The 20061-nt window shown below is 42.6% G+C and overlaps 1 protein-coding gene across 1 annotated transcript in view; it reads right to left on the bottom strand.

The window, feature by feature from the left end:
• Positions 1-7938: 7938 nt before the first annotated feature.
• Positions 7939-20061, bottom strand: part of LOC139208517 (mitogen-activated protein kinase kinase kinase kinase 4-like) — a 79721-nt gene continuing 67598 nt past the window's right edge. Inside the window, exons 21-32 of the mRNA XM_070838222.1 lie at positions 19429-19607; positions 19201-19318; positions 18348-18695; positions 16922-17036; positions 15973-16140; positions 15643-15786; positions 13403-13537; positions 12039-12139; positions 11644-11793; positions 11326-11485; positions 10680-10819; positions 7939-9196 (exon numbers count right to left, since the gene is read on the bottom strand). Coding sequence (XP_070694323.1) covers positions 9113-9196; positions 10680-10819; positions 11326-11485; positions 11644-11793; positions 12039-12139; positions 13403-13537; positions 15643-15786; positions 15973-16140; positions 16922-17036; positions 18348-18695; positions 19201-19318; positions 19429-19607 — 1842 coding nt within the window. The 3' untranslated portion in view covers positions 7939-9112. The remainder of the gene's footprint in view (positions 9197-10679; positions 10820-11325; positions 11486-11643; positions 11794-12038; positions 12140-13402; positions 13538-15642; positions 15787-15972; positions 16141-16921; positions 17037-18347; positions 18696-19200; positions 19319-19428; positions 19608-20061) is intronic.

Raw genomic sequence — 20061 nt, 5'->3', positions numbered from 1 at the left:
CCATTCATAAGATCTGGGGGAGTGTCACTGTTATAAAACAATATGTATGTACATGAGTCACGATGCTGAAAGTGTGAGATTGTCTGGGAATTTTGGCATACTGATCGATTGTATGACTGAACCCATAAATATCCCTGGTGAGCTTATTTTTTACGACAATCAATCTATATCTATATCTTTCCATATCTTAGAAGTACTTAATACACCTACAGTACAACAGAGTACACAGGAGTTAACTAGGTTTCTCTCCTCATTGCACTACTACAGACACTACATTGTGTTTTCATTGTAAAAATAGACATATGTACACAAATGATATGAATACATAGCATGTATTTATGAATTATAGATGGATTATGTTGAATTATTGACTGACTGAGGCACGTTTATATTGTACACACAGATTATTTCAGCACTTTTGGATCAATCTCAAGCTGTAAATGAATGAAAGTCACAGTCTCTATACATCTTATGCTCAAATTATAGATTCAAACAGTAGTGCAGAAATATCAAAAGTAGTAATATTATAATCTACAAATATATACAAAGTAAAGTATGTAGAGAAATATCCATGTCTTATATTTACTGTTTATAAACTGTGTGCAGGATAGATAACTACACTAATTAACATTAACACACTAATTAATTAATATTCCAACACACACTTATTCATTCATACTAATATTACACCAACAACATGTCACAAATTAGTTTTTAAACATTAAATTCTACAGTTATTTCAGTACAGTGTTATAACTAAATACTCAAACACACACACACACACATATACTCATATACTCACAGTGGACAGGTGAGTGTGGCGGCCGGCGGTGAGGCTGACAGTGACGGCAGGCAGCTGTGGTGTCAGCGTGGTCACTCTGTTGTCCTCTCAGGGGGAACCTGCGCTCTCTTATCAAGGTTCCCACCCCTCTGAGATGGAAATTTCTCAGGTTTCCCAATGTAACGTAGTGTTCTGTGCAGCTCACCACTCATGTCTGCTGACTCCTCAATACACACACTTACTCACACACACACACACACACACACACACACACTATACATTGTGGGAGTTACTGTTACCAGGGAGATTTCCTGCAGGTTCACTGTGAAAAAAGGCAGTGGTGTAGTTTTACATGTGCTTTGGCTGCTCTTTTGACATCAACTGTCTCTTGCGTCAGAAGTGGACATCTCTGTTTGTTTTCAGTCACACACACACACACACACACACACACACACACAAGGTTTTTCATCCACTATGCACATTTTATTATATTAAATAACATGTTCTCAGTACTAACTGTAGCTACTTTCTACCAAACCTATTAACCATTTACTGAGTGAGCTTTAGAGGTGATGGTAGAGCAAGGCTAGCTGTTTACCCCTGCTTCCAGTCTTTATGCTAAGCTAGCTCTGATTTTTGTAGATTTTGTCATTTTCCAGTGGATTTCCTGCTTCTAACAAGCTACGTTTTGTATTTTGTCTGTTGTTCATGTGTTTCTTGTATGTATTCACTGCTTTGATGTGCTGTGTCCTACAGACAAAGGGAAAGGGTTTTACCCTTGACCGGGTAACATCTGGCCTGATGCTACCGATTACTAAATAAACTATATTGATATTGAAAATCTGCACAGCGGCTTTTATTATGAAAACTGACTGCAATTTAGATTCTTTTTGCCGTTTGTGTGCCTGACTTCCTGCCCACCTCATCCACTCTGTGCTGGTGGACGCAGACGGGTCGAGGCCAGCGTCGAAAAAATAGAGTTGGCGTGTATTGTTAGAGTTAGGGTTAGGCCGAGCCGCTTGTGGGACGTTTCTGGGACGTGGTGCAGCTCCCGATGGGTTTTAAAGCGTTGACTAGAGTCGGTGTGACTGTAGAAGAGCAGAAGAACTTGCGAGCCTTTGACATCTTTGTGTTGGCGAGAAGAAACAATGGTGGAAAATGTGGCAGAGGTTTCGTGTGGGCGGACACAGTCATCTTAGGAGGTCACATGATCAACAGAGATCCCCTAGTGACTTCATAAAGGGAACCAAGTCTAAACTGTATGTTTTCACTCATGTTTACAGAAAAATGGAGCAGGAGAAGCTGAGAGAGGTCTGTTGGTCTGAAGGCACACCTATTTAATGTCTATGTTCAAGTCTGAAAAGACATTAAAAAGTGCATTTTGCATAATATGGGACCAAAAATTGAGATTAAGAGTTTGACTCCTCTCAAAGCAAATGATTATTTTACTTATTTTTAGTTTAATGTTACAAATTCTTATAGTTTTTATTATGTCCTTTTCCAAAAATACATGTTGGAGCAAAAACATTTAACAGAAGACTGGATTCATCTCGTGCCTCTTACCCTCTATTGTCATCTGTTTCTGTTATTTAAAGCAGATCATCAGATGATCATTTGGCCTCTCTCTGGCTTCTGACTGAGACATGTGACAGGGGGGGGGGCGAGCTATTTGTAAAAAATGGAGGAGTAGCAGCACTGCTCTGCTGCAGTGACACCTCCTGTATTGTTTTTTCCGCATTCATCCCTCATGATTGGTGAATGACAAGGCAGACATGCTGCACGTCCTAGTTCTTGTCTTACGTGAGCATGTGCACACTCACCAGGTGACATCTGATACTGCAGTAAGTACAAACCTGGGTGGGTGCTGGCAGTGTAGACAACGTTTAGGTGATGTATTACGTTCGATTTCTGCTACCAGAATCAGCCATTTTGTTCAGCGAAGCTTTAAGCTGTAGCTCATCTACTCCTCTGACTGCATCCAAACATGTTGTGCTGTAAGGACGGTAGATGCACAGTGGCCAGTGGGAAGACAAACAATGAGCTGTGTTGGCCTCACAGGATAAATATAAAGGTCTTTTGGTGGATGAAAAGTTGAAATCACAGCTGGTAACATAAGACAAATGTACCTGAAATGTTCTGAAAGATGATCAGGGGTGGAAAAATGGAGGCTGATCCCTTTGAGTCAAATATAATGATAATATATGAGCGGGACAAATTGCACTACCTTTTTTTTTGTTTTTTGAAAAGCCAGTTTAGTTTTTATGAAGTACTAAGTAGCAGTAAACAGCCAGAGTGATGGAGAGAAGAAGGATTTCAGTTTATTTAAGCACTGAATTGTGAAATTTCCCATTTCTAGATTAAAAAAACATCTTAACTCCTTGCAAACAGTTCTCTCTCTTCTAAAAAGTACTTACTGGCACCTTTTAGTCAAATAGAAGATAGGCTGCACTAACCCCCTCCTTCTCCAGAGAACCTCCCTGTGTTAGTGTTTTCTTAATGTACCCACCTGTGGAGCAGACTGTGCCTGGACAATAGACAAAGCTGTCAAACAGTTAACCTTCGCTGTGTAAACAGATCAAAACAGCAGAGTTGTGTGACTCACTGTTCTGTCACCTCCCTGCGTAGAAACTATGGCCTCCACCATTGTGCATTCTTGTGCATTACTGAGTTGATCATGACTGGTCATTATTTCCAACAATGACATGAGTGCACTTCAGCAGTTCAGGCAGGTTGTCATGGAAATTATCTCACAATTCATGGATGTGTTTTTATCCCACGTGTTGTTCAGTTTGAGCCAAAGCAGAACAGTTGACTTAAAGTTTGTTTGGCTTCGCAGTGATCCATCATCAGCAGCAGAGATTGCAGAGAGACAGAGATTTGGTAAAATGATATCACGCTGTGCTCTTTGTGCGTCTGTTATGTGTTTGAGCAAATACTTGATTCGTCATCCACACTCCTGCACTTTCAGTACGTACGTAGGAATTTAAAACCAAAATTTAGGACCAAATGTACTCACTTCATGAGCCCTCACACAAAAACAATGTGCTTCTGAGCCCTCTAAGATGGAGGCACGTATATTCAGGGGTCATAGATCTGTGAGGATCAATTACATTTAGTTTGAATTCACCTGATCAACACTGTCACACTTTGTTCACGGGTTCAGGTGTGTTCGCTAACAACAGCTAACGTAGCAGCGATTCTTCTTATTTTCCAACTTGCAGTCTTTAACCGCAACTGACATCATTTGAGGCAGTTTATTAATTGTATTGATTATTTTCAGATTTATTTCACTATCACTCCCCAACACCTGTAAACAGACTATAATGTGTAATATTAGTGGATTTCTCCTTTCAATTAATGATATAAGTTTGCACAGTACATGAATTTCTGTGGCCGTTATTTCCCGAGCGACCCCTGACATCCTTATTTTTTGTATCTTATCTGTGTTTTATATGTTTTTGTTTGTTTAAGATGAACAAACTGTGAGCAATAAATTGCACAAAAATGCCGGATGTAGTAAAAACGATACAAATTCAATTTTAAACTTCTTTTTTTTTTTTTTCAGAAGGTTCAATAAACACTCCAGTTTCAAAGAAATTTGAATTTTCTGGCAATTTTTTCATGGTTCAGACATTAAAGGGTTATTGTTGCAAATTAGTTGTTGCAGACTTCTATCGTGAGCTCTAAATAATGTTTATTGCTTTTGCAAGCGGTGATAATACTGAGAGCAAGATGAGCAATGAGCAGCATCATAAACACACGCAGGTTAAAAGGTGACCAACACAGAACATACCGTTCACTGAAGTCCATTGAGAAAGCAGGAGGTGTTGCATGTGTTGGGAATTCTCCAGATCACCTCATTATCTGTGATATCCTGATACTCGATAACACTGGACGGGTGACTAAACAGTTTGACAGACCTGGTTTATATTTCACCTGCTGAGGAATTCACCCTTAAGCCACTCAGATTATCAGAGTATTACACTGCACAGTTCCTTGTTTCAGAGACACGCACAGTGGCATTTTAAAAAGTGCATGTTCATAGCAGGAAACAACAAAGAAAATAAATACCATTGTTTCATCACAGAGTATTACAAACTCCAGGCTACACTGACTTAAACCAGAATAATTCTTAATAATCAAATAAGTGAAAACCTGACTAGCAACCTTACCCAAGCTGCGACTCAAGTAATGCACCTGCACCTAAATGCAAATTGAGGTAAAAAAAAATCCACATAATATCAACTTCTGTCGAACTTATGACGAGCCAAAGACTTTCATCCCTGCTTAAGTGCAAGCTGGCTGCAAAGATCTCTCGTATCTTAAGCAAAGCTTCTAGAATTTTTACTTCACGGAGGACCACGTTTAAATATGTAAGCATTAAGTTTTGTAAAATTACAACACGGTGAAATAAGATCTCCCTCCCCAATATATTTAGTCCCAATGAAATACATAACAACACCAACAATGGACAAAGCTCATCGCACCAACTGTGAGGGGAAATTCAATTTTACTTCATTATTTGTATAAAAAAATATCCTTCAAACTCACAAAAAATGTGAAATACTAAAAAATTCATATATAAAATTAATTCATTGATAAAAATCCCACCGTGCAGACAACAAACTGCTCATGCCAATAAATAGCACCTTACATAAGACATCCTCAGAAAATCACACCAGTCATTACTTCTCCTTTCAGCAGGGCTCCCACTCATACTGAAAACACACACACACACACACACACACACACACACACACCACAGGATGGACTCAGCAAGAAATCAAAACGTATAACACAGATTTATGTGGATGACTAACTCAACACTGCTGCAAGATTTAACAGTCTACGTCTTGTATCATTAGAATTCTATCTAACCAAGTGCTGATTGTGGTTACATGTGAAAACCATGGAAATATGTAGTAAGTGGTTATTTGAAAAAAAAAAAATCTTTTGAAATAGACCAGAACTTGTAACTGACGTGTTAGCAGTGCTTCAGTTAGCCAACTCCTGTTACATCAGGTCTCTTTTCAACATGTCTGCATGTGTGTTTGGGGAACAAACGGCAGCAGAGGCCTTTCAGAGATGGAGGACGACGCTTTTGTTTTTAAAATTACTTTTGAAGTTTATTCAAAGAAAAAAAAAAAAAAAAACATCCTTCAGGAAAATACATGACTTCCTGTCATACACAGAGAGGACATAAGTTAGAGTAGCATGGCAGAAAGAGCAGAGGAAAAACACGTCGCCTCACGTCCAAGCCTGCAGGGAACATTACTGCGATGTCTCCACGATGAAGCAGCGCTATGTGAATACCTGAAATGAACAACAAGTGTGTTCTTTATTGTTTTGTAAGTACATTGTTTAGTGGGGGGGGGTGGTGGGGTGGAGAGATGATTAACAAATTAAGATATCCAATAAAAACTGGGCTCAAAAAAGCAAAAACAAAGAATTAAAGACGTATATGCATTTAACATAAATACCATGATGCACATTAGTGTAACAAAACATCGCCTCTGTAAACATTTTCTCCACCTAAGGTGAGCGTAATAATATTAAACCACCGCAGTCGCATATTTACGTGTACATAGACTTAGAGAAACAACAGAAATTATTGTTAAGCTTCTCGACTACCTCTAAAACTTAAGAATACACAATGCTTCAAGTGATTTTTTTCAACTTTTTTCTTTTTTAAAGGATGTCCAAGTAGTGGTTTTCACGTTTGAAATGCTGCCCTCTTGGCACTTTTTCCAATGCGAGTCAGCAAACGACTGCTTTTTTCCCTCATCAGGTCGAGACGTACGCCTCATCTTTCTCTCTCCAGCCCATTAGTAATATCAGTAATAACCACTGTTTTTTTTTTTTTTTTTTCTTTCCATGAAGTCAATACAGCCACTCATCAAGGCCTTGATGCAATAAGAGACACACACTGGGTACTACTGCACACACAGACCTCAGACGACACAGCATTGGGCTCCAAACAGCTGTTCTGCAGGAGGGGAGGAGAAAGTCTTCCTGGCAGTAACCTTTTCACAAGTCAAAGCACTGCTCACGTGTGGAAATGTTAACCGTCAGGGGGGAAAACACACCCGACTGGTTTGTGACATGAAGCGAGAGCACAAAGTGGACTCTCTTTTGCACCCCCACCCCCTTTTTTTCCTCTAATGAACACCTGTCAGAGTCGCTGTGGAAACGGAGGAAAATCCAGCTCCGCAGACCCCCTGAGGGAGGTCGATGCTGCAGTTTGCTGCTCAGTCTTTTCACATATACAGACAACTTAAATAACAGCTGAAGCAAGAAGTGAGGGGGGGCGGGGGGCGCAGAGAAAACAATTCCTTCCTGCAGAACTGGACTTCCGTCTTCAGTTTCTTCACAAACAGCTGGGTGAGGAAAAGTTCTGCTCCGTGTTTCGCCCGTTTTGTGACACTTCATCACAGTAACACTGAAATCCAGAGTCTGAGAGTAGAAGAGATGAGGTTCACGTCCTCACTGGGTGGGAAAGAGCGCCCGACAAGCCCTCCTCAGCTCCGGTGCATGTCGTCTCACAGCTGTGTAAAAGGTTGCTAAACAAATACGTGATCTCCTCCCGCCTCACACCATCATCCCCACACCTGCAAAATATCTACACCTGACGTAGAGGCTCCGCTGCTGCAGCTTTCAGTCGTCTTAACTCGAAATTGAACATCTAGGATTGATCACTTGTGACAAGATACAAAGCAAAAACATCATCTCATGCCTTGGACCACCGCACAGTAATACGTCTGTCTACATTCTTGACACTTAGTGCATTGCATTCATACAAATGACACAAATGAAAAAATGGTTTGAAATAACGAGATGGAAGACAGAACGCCGCCTTCCAGAGAAATCTCCTCTGCTGAACCAAACCTGCTGACCACGTGTTTACCTCTCTGCCACGAAAAGCCAATTCGCCCGATGACACTGAACTCTCCATCCGCACACCCGCACACACATACTTAACTTTCTCCTCTACTTCATCACTCATCTATCGTCTTTTTTTTCCCATTTTATATCCAAATATATTCACAGCAGTTCAAGTTTCTCGGTTTGAGAGACATTGGCAAACCACCCTACCCGAGCTGAGTTTAGACCGTCATGTTTGACCGGTGGAGGAAAAACATGACGTCTGACACTATCTGGAAGATTAAATGAAATTTTATTGTACATAGACACCTTTAATTTAATTCATAGACTGCACCCACAGCACTTTATTCTTAGACACACACACCTTGCAATTCTGTGGGTTCAGAGTAAAAGCAAGCAAACTGTGGATTGTTGGTGGATGTGCATAAATCTTTTTTTAAAAAAAAAAAAAAAACAAGGTAAAAGACATGTTTTACTCCACATAGTTACACTTATCTTCAAGGAATAATAATAATAATTATAGTAATAATTCAAAAAAATACTATTCTGAAATCAATCTCTGTTTCTCTCTCTATTATCCCCCTTCTTTTTTTTTTTTTTTTTTAAAGCACCTGTCCGAACAACACAATACTTCAACGACACACACACACACACACACACACACACACCCTCCTGTCGAGTCCCATCAATCAGACTTGCAGTAGAACCTCAAACATTAAGTCCCTCTCGCCCACTTGGAACCGCGACGAGTCCCCCCGGCTGACAGGCTCGACCTCTAACCAGCGTGTCAGCAGTAATCGAACAGAAGTACATTTACACACACTACTGTAGCATTAATACAACAGACTCCCACCGTCCCGCCGGCCCCCGAGAAACGCTCATAAGAAAGATCAGGGAGGCAGGAACATGGGGCAGAGGGGGGAACTCTCTTACAAGAGGCAGACCTGCCAAAGGTAGTAGCAGTAACAGTAATAATAGTGGTAGCAGTACTAGACCTCAAGCTTACTGACCAGCCCAGGAGCACAGAAATGATGCAGCGGTACAAAAACTATCCCATCACGAGCTGATGAGCACCAAGGAAACACAGAGGGAAACAAAAAGTTGTCTGTCCCCCTTTTCTTAAATTCACATTTAATGTATTTCTACTTTCTTTCATATATTAATTAATCATTGATTTCATTTGGTACGCAAGTCGTCACTCCGCGTATTTCAGCTGGTGGCGACTGCGTGACCTGACCGGGTGTCGCAGGCGGCCCCGGAGCTCTGATGCAGCAGCTCCAGAGGAAAGGTGAAGTCACTGTTGTCGACGGCTGTGGATTGTTGTTCTCTTATGGTTGTCCGAGTGCAGACGAGACGTCGACGGCGGTGTCTGAGATCCAGTGTTAGCGAGGGTGGAGGACAATGAGGAGGATGAGGAGAAGGAGGAGGAAGAGGGCGGGACGTGGACCTCTACCAGCTGAGCAGGTTGCTTCGGCCCAAAGTCATGAAGTAGACCTGGCTGGAGCCTCCTGAGCGAACGGAGGCGAAGAACACCTGCGGAGGAGACACGGAGGTGTTACTGCTCGGTGAATGGAAACACCAGCTACTCTCAATACTACTGATATTCTGATCAAGCTGTTTTGTCACTAGATGATCTACTGATTTTAGTCCAATTTTTTCCTGAACAATTCCTTAAATCAGTAAATTTCCCTTTAATAGATCTGACAGCGAGCGCCGCCGACTATTTCTTATATTATTGTCCTAAATAATACATTAAATTTGTTCATTGGAAGTCAAGAAAAATATATAAGTTATTTTGTCCTCGGGCTCTCAGTGAGGCTGAATAAATAAAGTAATCAAAACAGTGTAAAGTATAATTACTAATACATGTAGACACGTGTATGTAATTATCAATACAATATTAATTGTGCTTCATGCAGATTCAGCAAGCAGCATAGAGCAGAGTCCTGTATATATATTTATATAATGTCCAGTGTTTATCCCAATTTGGAAAAAAGGTAAAAATGGTGCAACTGGGGGAACGGGTTAAACATCTGGATGTCAGTTTGTACCAATTAGTTAATAATTGCATTTGCAATATTGATCAGAATAAATACTAATAGATTTTTTTCCTTCAAGCTTTCAGCCCCGGTTCAGTCCATTGATAATCCAGTAAGGGTTAGGGTTGTAGAAGGGCCACTCACGTGTTGTGCTTTGTCTTATTACATTGCCCACTGATGACTAACATCTTTTAAAAATGACATTAATAACATTTATTTGCTGAACAAACCTAATCAGTAAGTCACTCAGTGAGCTGACTAGGAACCTTTTCTCATATCCGACATTCTTCAAGAGCTCACATCATTTCCCGTAGAAGCACAACTAAGGAAACACACCGAGGAATTCTTTACTTCTCATTAGTCCCAACAGGAGAGAAGAGAAACTAAAGTGGTTTGAAGTTACTTCCACAGCTGAGCAAACAGAGAGCGACTGTCTAAGACCTCTGGAGGTTTCACTGAGAGTTACATCAGGCGTGTCCGATGCCCTGTGTGTGTTTCTATGTGGTTTGCATTGTTAATAAGCTCCACAATAATAGATATTGAACCCTTGTTTTGCACTGAGGCATTTCAAGTGAATCAAAGATGAGCAGGCAGCGTTAGTTAAAAGTCTCTGACCTATTAGATGTGAGGAGAGGCTCCAGTGCATCCTCTCTAACACCCTGCAGACATTTCTGAATGAACGATCAGAAACAAATACACTGCCTGCTGTGTAGTCAGTGGTTAAAAGTTTAAATGTGAATCCTAATCAATCAATCTTTATTTATATAGCGCCAATTCAGAACAGTGTTATCTCAAGACGCTTTCCATAAAGAGCAGGTCCAGACCAAACTCTTTAATATAGAGAGAGATCCAACGATTCAGGAATTCAGAATTAAGGATTCAAATGTCTGGTTGAGTCACTTTTCCCACCTTACGGATCAGATCCGATCCGATCCGATCCGATCCGATCCGATCAGATCAGATCAGGGTGGTCTCACCTTGTCGTTTCTTTCACAGAGGAACTTGAGTCTCTGGGCTCTCTTGTGCATGAAGACGCCGTCCAGGTGGCCCGTCTCCACCGAGCGGATCTCTATGGCCTTCTCTCCCCAGCCCATGATCTGGTTGGAACGAATGTAGGCTGCAAAGAGAAAAGAGTCAAAAAAAAAAAAAAAAGTCATATTCATGAGAAAGACACTGAAGTGATCATAATGATGCTGAAAGAACACCACTTGTTTCGAAACTCTTCAAGAGAGTGTGTGTGTGTGTGTGTGTGGTTGTCACACGCTGTGATGTGTGTTTCCTCTGCAGCTACAGGATCAGTGCAGGTGGCTTGTGTAGGCGTAATGCAACAGCTGTGTGCGTATGTAAGCACCTGTCACATAATGATTAATCAATGATCAACAAATCAGCAGGAGGAGTTTGATTTCTGTTGAATATATCGACTGACCATGTGAAAAGTTAGACATCAGAGGAAGAAACAAACATTACTTGACGAAAACCTTCATTCAAATAAAGCGACACATGGAAATATTTAGATTTATTATGACATTACTACTAAAGTGTGTGATCATCACTTTAATTGTCCGTGTTGCTTCGTGGTTTCGTTGCTTGTCCAGCCCAGTGGCTCCAGTCTCTGTGACTCACCCACTGAGGTTGGCATCTCGCCCCACTGCAGCACCACGTCCTTGGTGATGCGTCCGTAGGTGTTGACGTAAACACCCTCGTCCTCGTAGCACACCAGCAGCTCGATGCCGTCGGTGTTGGGCAGGATGATGATGGCGTGAGACTGGATACTGGTCTGGATCTGCAGGGACACACAACACCAACATGGTGTTTGAGACCATTTTAGCTGTGGTGATCAGACTAGAGCTGGATTTATGATGAATAACTGGATACTGAAATCTGGGAGGCTGATAGTCTTCCCAGAACTGTGCCTGTGACATATTCCATGTGTGTTCTTACGTGTGTGGGCAGGTAGATGTCATACACAGCCCCGGAGTCGACATCCACGGCATGGAAGCCTGAACATGAGCCGTAGATGACCTTTAACCTCTGGCCCTCCTCCACAGTCAGGTCGACCAGCAGGGGCTTGTGCACCAGGTCACCGAAAGACTGAAGCACAAAGGGCAGAAAAACATTTTTTCCTCTTGTCAGTTTGAGCATCAGACGAGTAAACATCAGTACATACATCAGTGTGACCAGTAAACTGCACAAACATATTTCAGTGTGTCTGTAGTTCAAGCAACATTTAAATAATCCAACTCTCTGGGAACTGAATCTTTTTTAAATCTAAATACGCTGCAGACACATTAAAGGTCTAACTCTCTGTCCAGGTATTGACTCGTGGACCGACTCACCTTGAAGGCCATGAACTTGTGGTAGGGTTTTGGCGCCCAGGCGTAGACCTCCACTGAGTTCTTCAGAGCCAGAACCAAGAATTTGATCCTCTCATATTTCACTAAGGAACAAAAATCAAAATCAAACATGTCAGATTTTTGCTGCAGATTCTTTTTTTTTATTTTTATTATTATTCTTCCTTTTGACACACTGTAGACAATACATCACCTTATTTGGTAACTGATTTTCACCATTTTAAAAGCAATGAAATCAATATAAACATTCAGATTTCTTAACCCCATGCATGATCAGGTCAGGTCAGCTTTATTCAGGGCAGCTCACAGAAAACTGTGAGTCTCTTAAGAAGAAGAAGTAAATGCTCATTACTACAGAAGTCTTGCATTGCATTTGGTATTTTTGCAGTTTTCATCTGGATTTTGGATCTGGAGCTTTTACTGAACACTGTAAGTATGAGAGGATTTAAAGGAAAATAAAGGATAAGATACATTCATAACATTTTAAATGGCTTAGTTATGTGCAATGTGCAACAAAGCTCTGGGTGACACTTATGGGAAAGTGTGCAGAGCTGGGATATTCTATCACTGTCTGTGTTAAGTCCTGTATTCCCCACATGTGTCGGATCAGTGTTTGCCAGCTGTGATTCCAGCAAAGAAATCTGACGACAAACCGATGGACTCGTATGAATAAAACTCCTCAACAGGAAATGGATTTCATTACTGACGGCTCTGATCAGTGAAGAGGAGTTTCCAACAGGAAGTGCTGGTCTCTGCTCAGTGGCACTACCATCACAGAGGACATTCTGAATTTTAGACAGGACAGTGTAGTTCCATGTCCACTCACTCCACTCCTTACCGCATCATTACTTAATCAAGGGCTTTCCTGCCATCAGTTATCGATGGCACCGTACTCCCATACACATACGCTCACTCTGGATTTTAAAACAACTTAGTGACTTTTAAAAACGAATGAATCCTCCCCAAGATGAGGAAACGTGTTCGTGACAAAGCGCACTGATGGTTAGCTGACCAGACACCACTGTTTTAGCTAAAAGGTTATTATTTAAGAACAAAATCAATCGGAGGAATGAACGATGATGATATTCAGACACACTCTCTGAAACTGAAATGCCAACCAAGGATTTATCTTAAACCACACCAGCCCACTACATTACCCCAACCAACTCAAACTCAAATAGGAAAAGAATGAGGAGAGAGGATTTGCAACAAAGATTCCCAGCCAGCATCGAACCAGGAAGTTGCAGTTTGACGGTATGCATCTTCCACCACTGGGCCACAGGGAAGCACAGACAGAAGGTCTCCTGCTGTATTCGTGTTTAGAAACGGGCTGTGAGGATGTGACCTACCAACTTTGTAGTGGACGCAGCCCTCCAGGTCTCCCACGGTGGTCCAGCCCTGTTTCTTCTCCACCTCGGGGTCATTGTGCAGGATTTTGTTCCTCAGCCAGGACAGGTAGTACACACGGAGCTTGTTCTTCTTACCTGTCAATGATTGAGAAAAGTCCGCTCAGGTCCAAATCTCTTTTCTTTGGCAACTCGTTAAAAACAAGTGAGGAGGCACAAATAATACGTTAGTCGTTTGTTTTTCTCTTAAATTCAGAACTAAAACTATATTCTCCTGTAAACCTGTATTTGCTATTAACACTGTCAACTTTGCATTAGTGAATTTAATCTGCAGACAGACAGTCTGGGAGGACCCTGATGAAGGCTGTTCTCACACTACGGTTCTTCTTTATTCTACGTGTGTTGCAGTTTTGACCTTCTTAGACTGAGATGATATTCTAGCATGCAGTGATCTTCCTCTTTTAATTTGCCTCACATCTGAATGCTTGTGCTCTCGTCTCGGCTGCATTTCATGTCTTCGAAGGCCCTGCGCTGATGTTTCCCCTCCATCCTGTGTATCTGCAGTGTCGTGCAACATTTTGGGACGTTTCTAAGCGCGTGGGTCAAGTTGGGTTAAAAAAAAACATGCAAAGGAGCACTTTGTGTTAGTGTGTGAGCAAATACATGCAGACAGAACAATAAACGGCCATTTTACAATGTGCACTGTTCCAAATAGTGATGTTTAATAGAGGGACGTGCTTTGTTTTCGCTGTGAGGTGACATAAGAACGGCCTGATCACTTGTTGGCTGATTCTATTGATAACATAGGAATGATCCAAGCGTCACCATTATGAAACACACTCAAGACTTAACGCCTGTTATTATGGTTCTATTATTTTATTAAACATTACACTCGCATCCTTTATGTAGCAGACAGTTTTTTTGCGTGAGTAGGTAGTAATTTGACGTTAAATGTGATTCGTGCTTGACGTGGAATGTAAAACCATCTGCTCTGAACCAGCTTTAATGTTAGATAACAGGTCCTGCACGACCACTGTAACCTCACCCTACATCCCACATACCTCTGCACGAAAACACTTGTGTTCATGAGAGGCACACTGGAAGGAAACGTGATTTTAAACTACAGTCTAGTCTAGAGTTACATTCTGCAGGTCTAGAGTTTTCTCATTCGTGATGATCTCAGATTTTGACAGATTCCAACTTTCAAAACAGGAGCCTTGTTGTGTTGTCAAAGGAAGGCGGCACGCAGACTAGAATCACTTTTCATGCTTTGTCCAGCAATGCAGAGTTAATAGAAAGAGAAAAAAATATTAATAAAAGGGCAACCAAACAAAGAATTACTGTAAATAACCTTCACAGGTGGAACTTAAATGTAAAATATGAAGTTAATGAACAAAAGACGTTGTTGTTCTTTGTGCTGTCTGCTATCAATCAGGTGCCGTTTTCTGGCCTCCTCTGAAACATCCGAAGAGTTCCCTCACACACACCGACGCTGATCTCCACTAATCTCATGAGAAATCACGTCCATCAATCTGATCACAAGCAACGACATGCCGACAGGTGATACAACTTTCCATGACACGCCGTTCTACACGCCGGCTACGCAAACGAGTTTCATGGAAGGAAATCGATGCGTGTTGCTTTGTGGCGTTTCCCTCCATCATGGAAAGCTCAAGTGTGTGTCAGCGTACACACACACACACACACATGACGTGGTCTCAACCAAGCTGAGATTTATGCAACATCCGTTTAGCTCAAAATATCTGTTGTGACACTTATGACTGTGCGTGTGTGTGTGTGTGTGTTTGTGTGTCTGTGTGAGGTTGAGAAAGAGCAGAAGTAAGAACATGGATGTGCTTTCATTCTGAGAAATATTGGAACTCAAGTGTGTGTATATACAAAAACTCTTTTGCAACAACAGACACCAAACCTGCCTTAGATGTAGGACTCTCAACACACACAGACACATATATTAGTGCACGATGAGGCAACAGCAGGAGAAACAGATGTGAAACTGTTATTTAGTCCTGTAATTGACTCTGTGTGTGTGTGTGTGTGTGTGTGTGTGTGTTATTGCATATTTCATGTGCATGCCTTTGTAAAATCTCACTGTAATGGCGTCTGTGTACACGACTTCTGTGCAATGATTTATTCTGCATCCCAGTAGGACTAATTTGGCTGCATGAAGTGCAATAAAACCATGTTTGGTGTGTGTGTGTGTGTGTGTGTGTGTGTGTGTGTACCAGATATAGTGACCAGGACGTTGAGTCCCTCCAGGACGTCCATCTGCTGGAAGCGCCGTCGGTTGATCAGAGGGTAAACTTTGCCCTGACCGCTGCGGTCCAACAGCATCAGACCACTCTCTGTTCCCACCAACAGGTTCACTCCTGCACACACAAACACACACATTAGCTCTCTCAGAGCTTTACTGCCACCAGGTGGTGAGGACTTTAATAGCAACGGCTTCCTGTCTCAGCAGCACAGAGACAGAAATCTTCTCAGGCGTCCATCTGAGCAGTGTGTGTGTGTGTGTGTGTGTGTGTGTGTGTGTGCGTGTGTGTGTGTGTTCTTACCCCAGAGTGCAGCACACAGGATCTCAGAGTTGAACCTCTTCTTGTATTTGCGGATCTCTGGCGTGTCGCTCTGTGGGCGAGTGTTGACCGGGTTGACGTTGACCACAGAGCCCTTCCGAGACGGGTCGGCCCTCAGCGCCTCTGCCAGCCGGGCATCGTTCCCGTAGCCTAAAAGGTCAAAGGGAGGGGCTTAGGTAGGACAGTGTAGGATGTGGAGTTCAGCGGGCGGGGTGGGGGGTCAGTCAGATGGTCAGCATTAGAATGATTTGTTTGCTTTTGGTAATCGTGACATATAATAGTCTGAATCATAATTGTATGAAACTGAAGGCTGGGAAAGTTTACAACAGACAACAAGCAGAACCTGATCACTATGTGAGGAAATGATCAGAATACTGAAATCTTACAGAGACAAGCTTCTCATTCCTTATTATTAATTGGGATATTTAACAACCCCAGAATGGCCCAGAAGTCATGGGTACACGGTGTCTCTGCTTAAATCGCCATGCGGACTTAAGACATCTGCAGGAAAATCTACACTCATCGAATCGGTGATTAAAAAGCAGACTGAACAATCTTGTAGATTTAAGGGGTCAGTGGCTGGTCACCAGCTGCACCTGGGGAAGTAATGGCTCAGAAAACCAGAGTCCTTAAGGCTGGAACGACGTGGCCTTGATGGGAACAGGAGGACTGCCCTGATAAGGAAGCTTTGTTTATAACTGTGGCAGCTAACAAGCTACATGCAGGATCTTTTTATTATTATGTTGTGTGATTTAATGCAAAAAGAAACTACAGCACAAATGAAAACATCTAGATGCTGTTTTTGTTGTCAATCCTAAATGTTCCGGATGTTTTTAACCTCTGATTTTCCAAAACGTGACGCCAGGATCTTTTGGGTTTGAACCTTTTGACATCTGATTTTTCCCAGCAGCCACCAGGGGGAAGGACTCACCGACGTTGTTGAGGGCGCTGCCGGTGGATGGAGAGACTTGGAGGAGGCGTGGGTCGATGAACGGAGTGAAGGAGGAAGAAGACTTGTGTTTCTGCATGTTGTTGCTAGACTGGCTCTACAGTGAGATACAGTAAGATTCAGTGACGACAGAATATTAACAGAATGTTATTTTAGCATTAGATGTCCACAGATAAAGATTAATGTCGACAGCTGACAAAACAATACAGTCAAACAAGCAGGCAAACTGAGGATCTCTGTATGTGTCGCATGCAAATACAATGGACATTCAGTCGGAGGGTAAATCATAAATACTGAGGGAAAAGTCAAAAACAACGGTGGAGGGTAAAAACGGATGGAGTACTGTTGACAAAAAGAACAAAAGGGAAAATGAGTTTAAAAAAAGTGTTCCCACGGGAAACATACTTGCCGTTTCACTGCTAACTGCCCTGTTTGCTATGATTTATTGTCTGGGGAATGTAAATGAAAATAGGTAACATCAAGGGACAGAATTAGACTGAAAATCTGCTTTGTGTCCCAGTTACATTTCCAAGTAATCCCTAAAATGCAGCCCTCCACCAACAACACCAGCTCTCTGCAGAAAGCAGTAGAGAAAAAAAACAAGAGCTTGTTAGGGGGCCATTTAAATACTTGGTATTTCAAACGGTTTTGCAGGAAGTAGCTCTGGTGACTCATGATGGAGTTACATTAAGTTTTGTACAAATAATGTAAGTCAGTTCCTTAAATGAGAAGCTGGACTGAGAAGTATTATGGGCTGGTTTTATTTCTACAGTCTATATAGTATAAAGGCACGCAGAGTATATTTGGCCTCACACCTGTCTATGTACGTGGTAACTGGTAGTCTTCCTTTTACATATTTTCCTGTACAAAGTTATGATGATCAATTGGAGGATTTATCCGGTCTGGTAAAAGTCATTTGAAAACCTGCAGTACCTGCAGACACCTAATTGCAGCCATGCCAGAAATACAAGGAGCAAAAATCTCAGGGTGTCTTTATAAATAGATGATCAAAAAAATATCTTTTTGAAGTTACAGTTTTAACCGTGAGGTTAATAAACTACTTTTTAGATTAGGGGTTTGCTAGTTTGTGCAAAAAGTGACCACTAAACCTCCTTTAGTTTACAGGGAGCCTCATGTGGAGTGCCAACAGTAAGCAGCAGGGGGCGCCCTACCCAATCCAGGACACATGAATATAGATGGGAAGACTTAATTATCATGGCTGGCCAGATGTGTGGCAGAATGAGTTTCATTTGATTTTAAATAGTGAGCTGACTTTAAAAACACGTCCCCTTTGGGTACTGAGGTGAGCTGCCTTCTAATCACGGCAGGCCGCGATGACTCCGACTTCTCTTGTTCAAGATCACAGAAGAACCCCTGAGCCGGTGTCTGTTGAGGCTGGAGGACATACCTCTAGGAGAATGCCGAGCTTCTCCAGGGGACTCTGGGGGGACATGGTGGAGGGGCTGGCGAGGCTGGAGGAGGAGGGGGAGTTGGATGCAGAGGAGGAGGGGGAGGAATGGTGACTCTGCTGGATCAGGTCTGGGAGGTGGTGGATACGGCCAGAAAAGCCGTTCCTGTCCGAGTGCTGTGTGGGGTGATGGTGGTGGTGGTGGTGATGATGGTGGGGGCTGGGGGTGTGGTGGCCGAGGCCTGGGCCCGACACCGAGCCGGGACTCGGGGCGAAGCCCGCAAGCAGGCCGGGGATCTGGGTTTGGCCCGGGCCGGGGCTCGGACGCTTTCTGTTGTCACCTGCACTCTGGAAGTAGAAAGAGGGGTAGACGACTTTGGGTCTAGATGTGTTCCTCATGAGTTCAGGGGAAGGGAAGGTGTTAGCTAGAGCAAAGGGCAAACTACAGTGGCTAGTCTACAGGTGGAGAGAAAACTCTTGTTAGTCCTCAGTAGAAGGCAGGATGACACGGAAAGCTGTTTCCTGGTGATGTACGATGAACTAATGAAACAACTCCTCAAAGTCTATTTGGTCCTAAATGGATTAAAAATGTAACAAAACCTGAAGAAATGTTCATGTGATGAATCTAAATCCTTCTAACTGAATGAGCTCCTGGTCTTTGTAATACGGAGCTGCTCTCCACCGGCCACAGTATAGTTTACAGGAACAGAGCACGATAAACACAATGCAGCAACAAAATGGGAAAAAAAAGAAACATGTGGGGAATGAATGAACAAAATGCACAACAGAACTTCAAGTGTTTGGGAATGATCGGTGTGTCTGTTTTCTCTTGGTTCTCCTCTGCAGCCAGTACCTGTCTGACGATCAGCGTGCTGTCTTTGCAGGGCGTCGAGCCGGCGTCGCTCTCGCCTTCATCGTGAACGATCATGGTTTTCACTGACTCAGTCTCTCCGTTGCTCAGCCTGGAGGAGCTGCGGCACACAAGAAGATCTACTCAACGCAAATACGCTGTGTTTAGGGGTCCATTACAACTGAAGCGCTCTGTCCCTGCTGACGTGTTACGCTAAAGTTGTGTACATACACAGCTCTGGAGTCCTCGGGGCCAGAAGTCGACTCTTCGCCTGCCTCCTGGTCCACCTCTTCGTCGTCATCCTCATCGGTGGTGTCCGATTCTTCGCTGGAGGATGAATAATCCGTCACCTTGTTTGGGGGGCGAACATCGTCCACTGCACGCAGCTCCTTGGCCAGAGCGGTCAGGTCCTAAAGGTCAGGAGGCGAGAGGTAAGACCAGGGTCAAACATCACTTTGGCTCATGCATCTGTTTTCCTCCCTCTGCTGGAATCGTGTCCATTCTTCATCTGGGCATTTTACATACGAGTGGTTAGCTGAGACGTCACACAAGATTCTCACTTTATCTCCCTTTGAAAAAAAAAGTAAAGCAGGAAACAGAAAGCCGCTGCAGAGGAAGAGTGGTTATAGAGTTTCGCCAGCCAATGAGAAGCCAACGTGAGAGCAGCAAAGCCAGAAGATGAAGCGAGGAAAGAGATGGCTGTCGTGTAGCTGATGCTCCTCAAGCTACTGTAGGTAAGGTTAGTGGATTAATTCTAAGAATGAGACATTAATCAGAGCTGCAAAGATGAAAAATTATAAACAGCACAGAAGAAAAAAGGTCATTCTTTTTTTTTGAAGTTAGAGAAGGCGTGAGGAAAGATGA

The sequence above is a fragment of the Pempheris klunzingeri genome, chromosome 10 (genome assembly GCF_042242105.1).
Source record: "Pempheris klunzingeri isolate RE-2024b chromosome 10, fPemKlu1.hap1, whole genome shotgun sequence".
Lineage (NCBI taxonomy): Eukaryota > Metazoa > Chordata > Actinopteri > Acropomatiformes > Pempheridae > Pempheris > Pempheris klunzingeri.
Note: the sequence above shows the minus strand (reverse complement) of the source record. Positions and strands in the feature narration are given on the sequence as shown.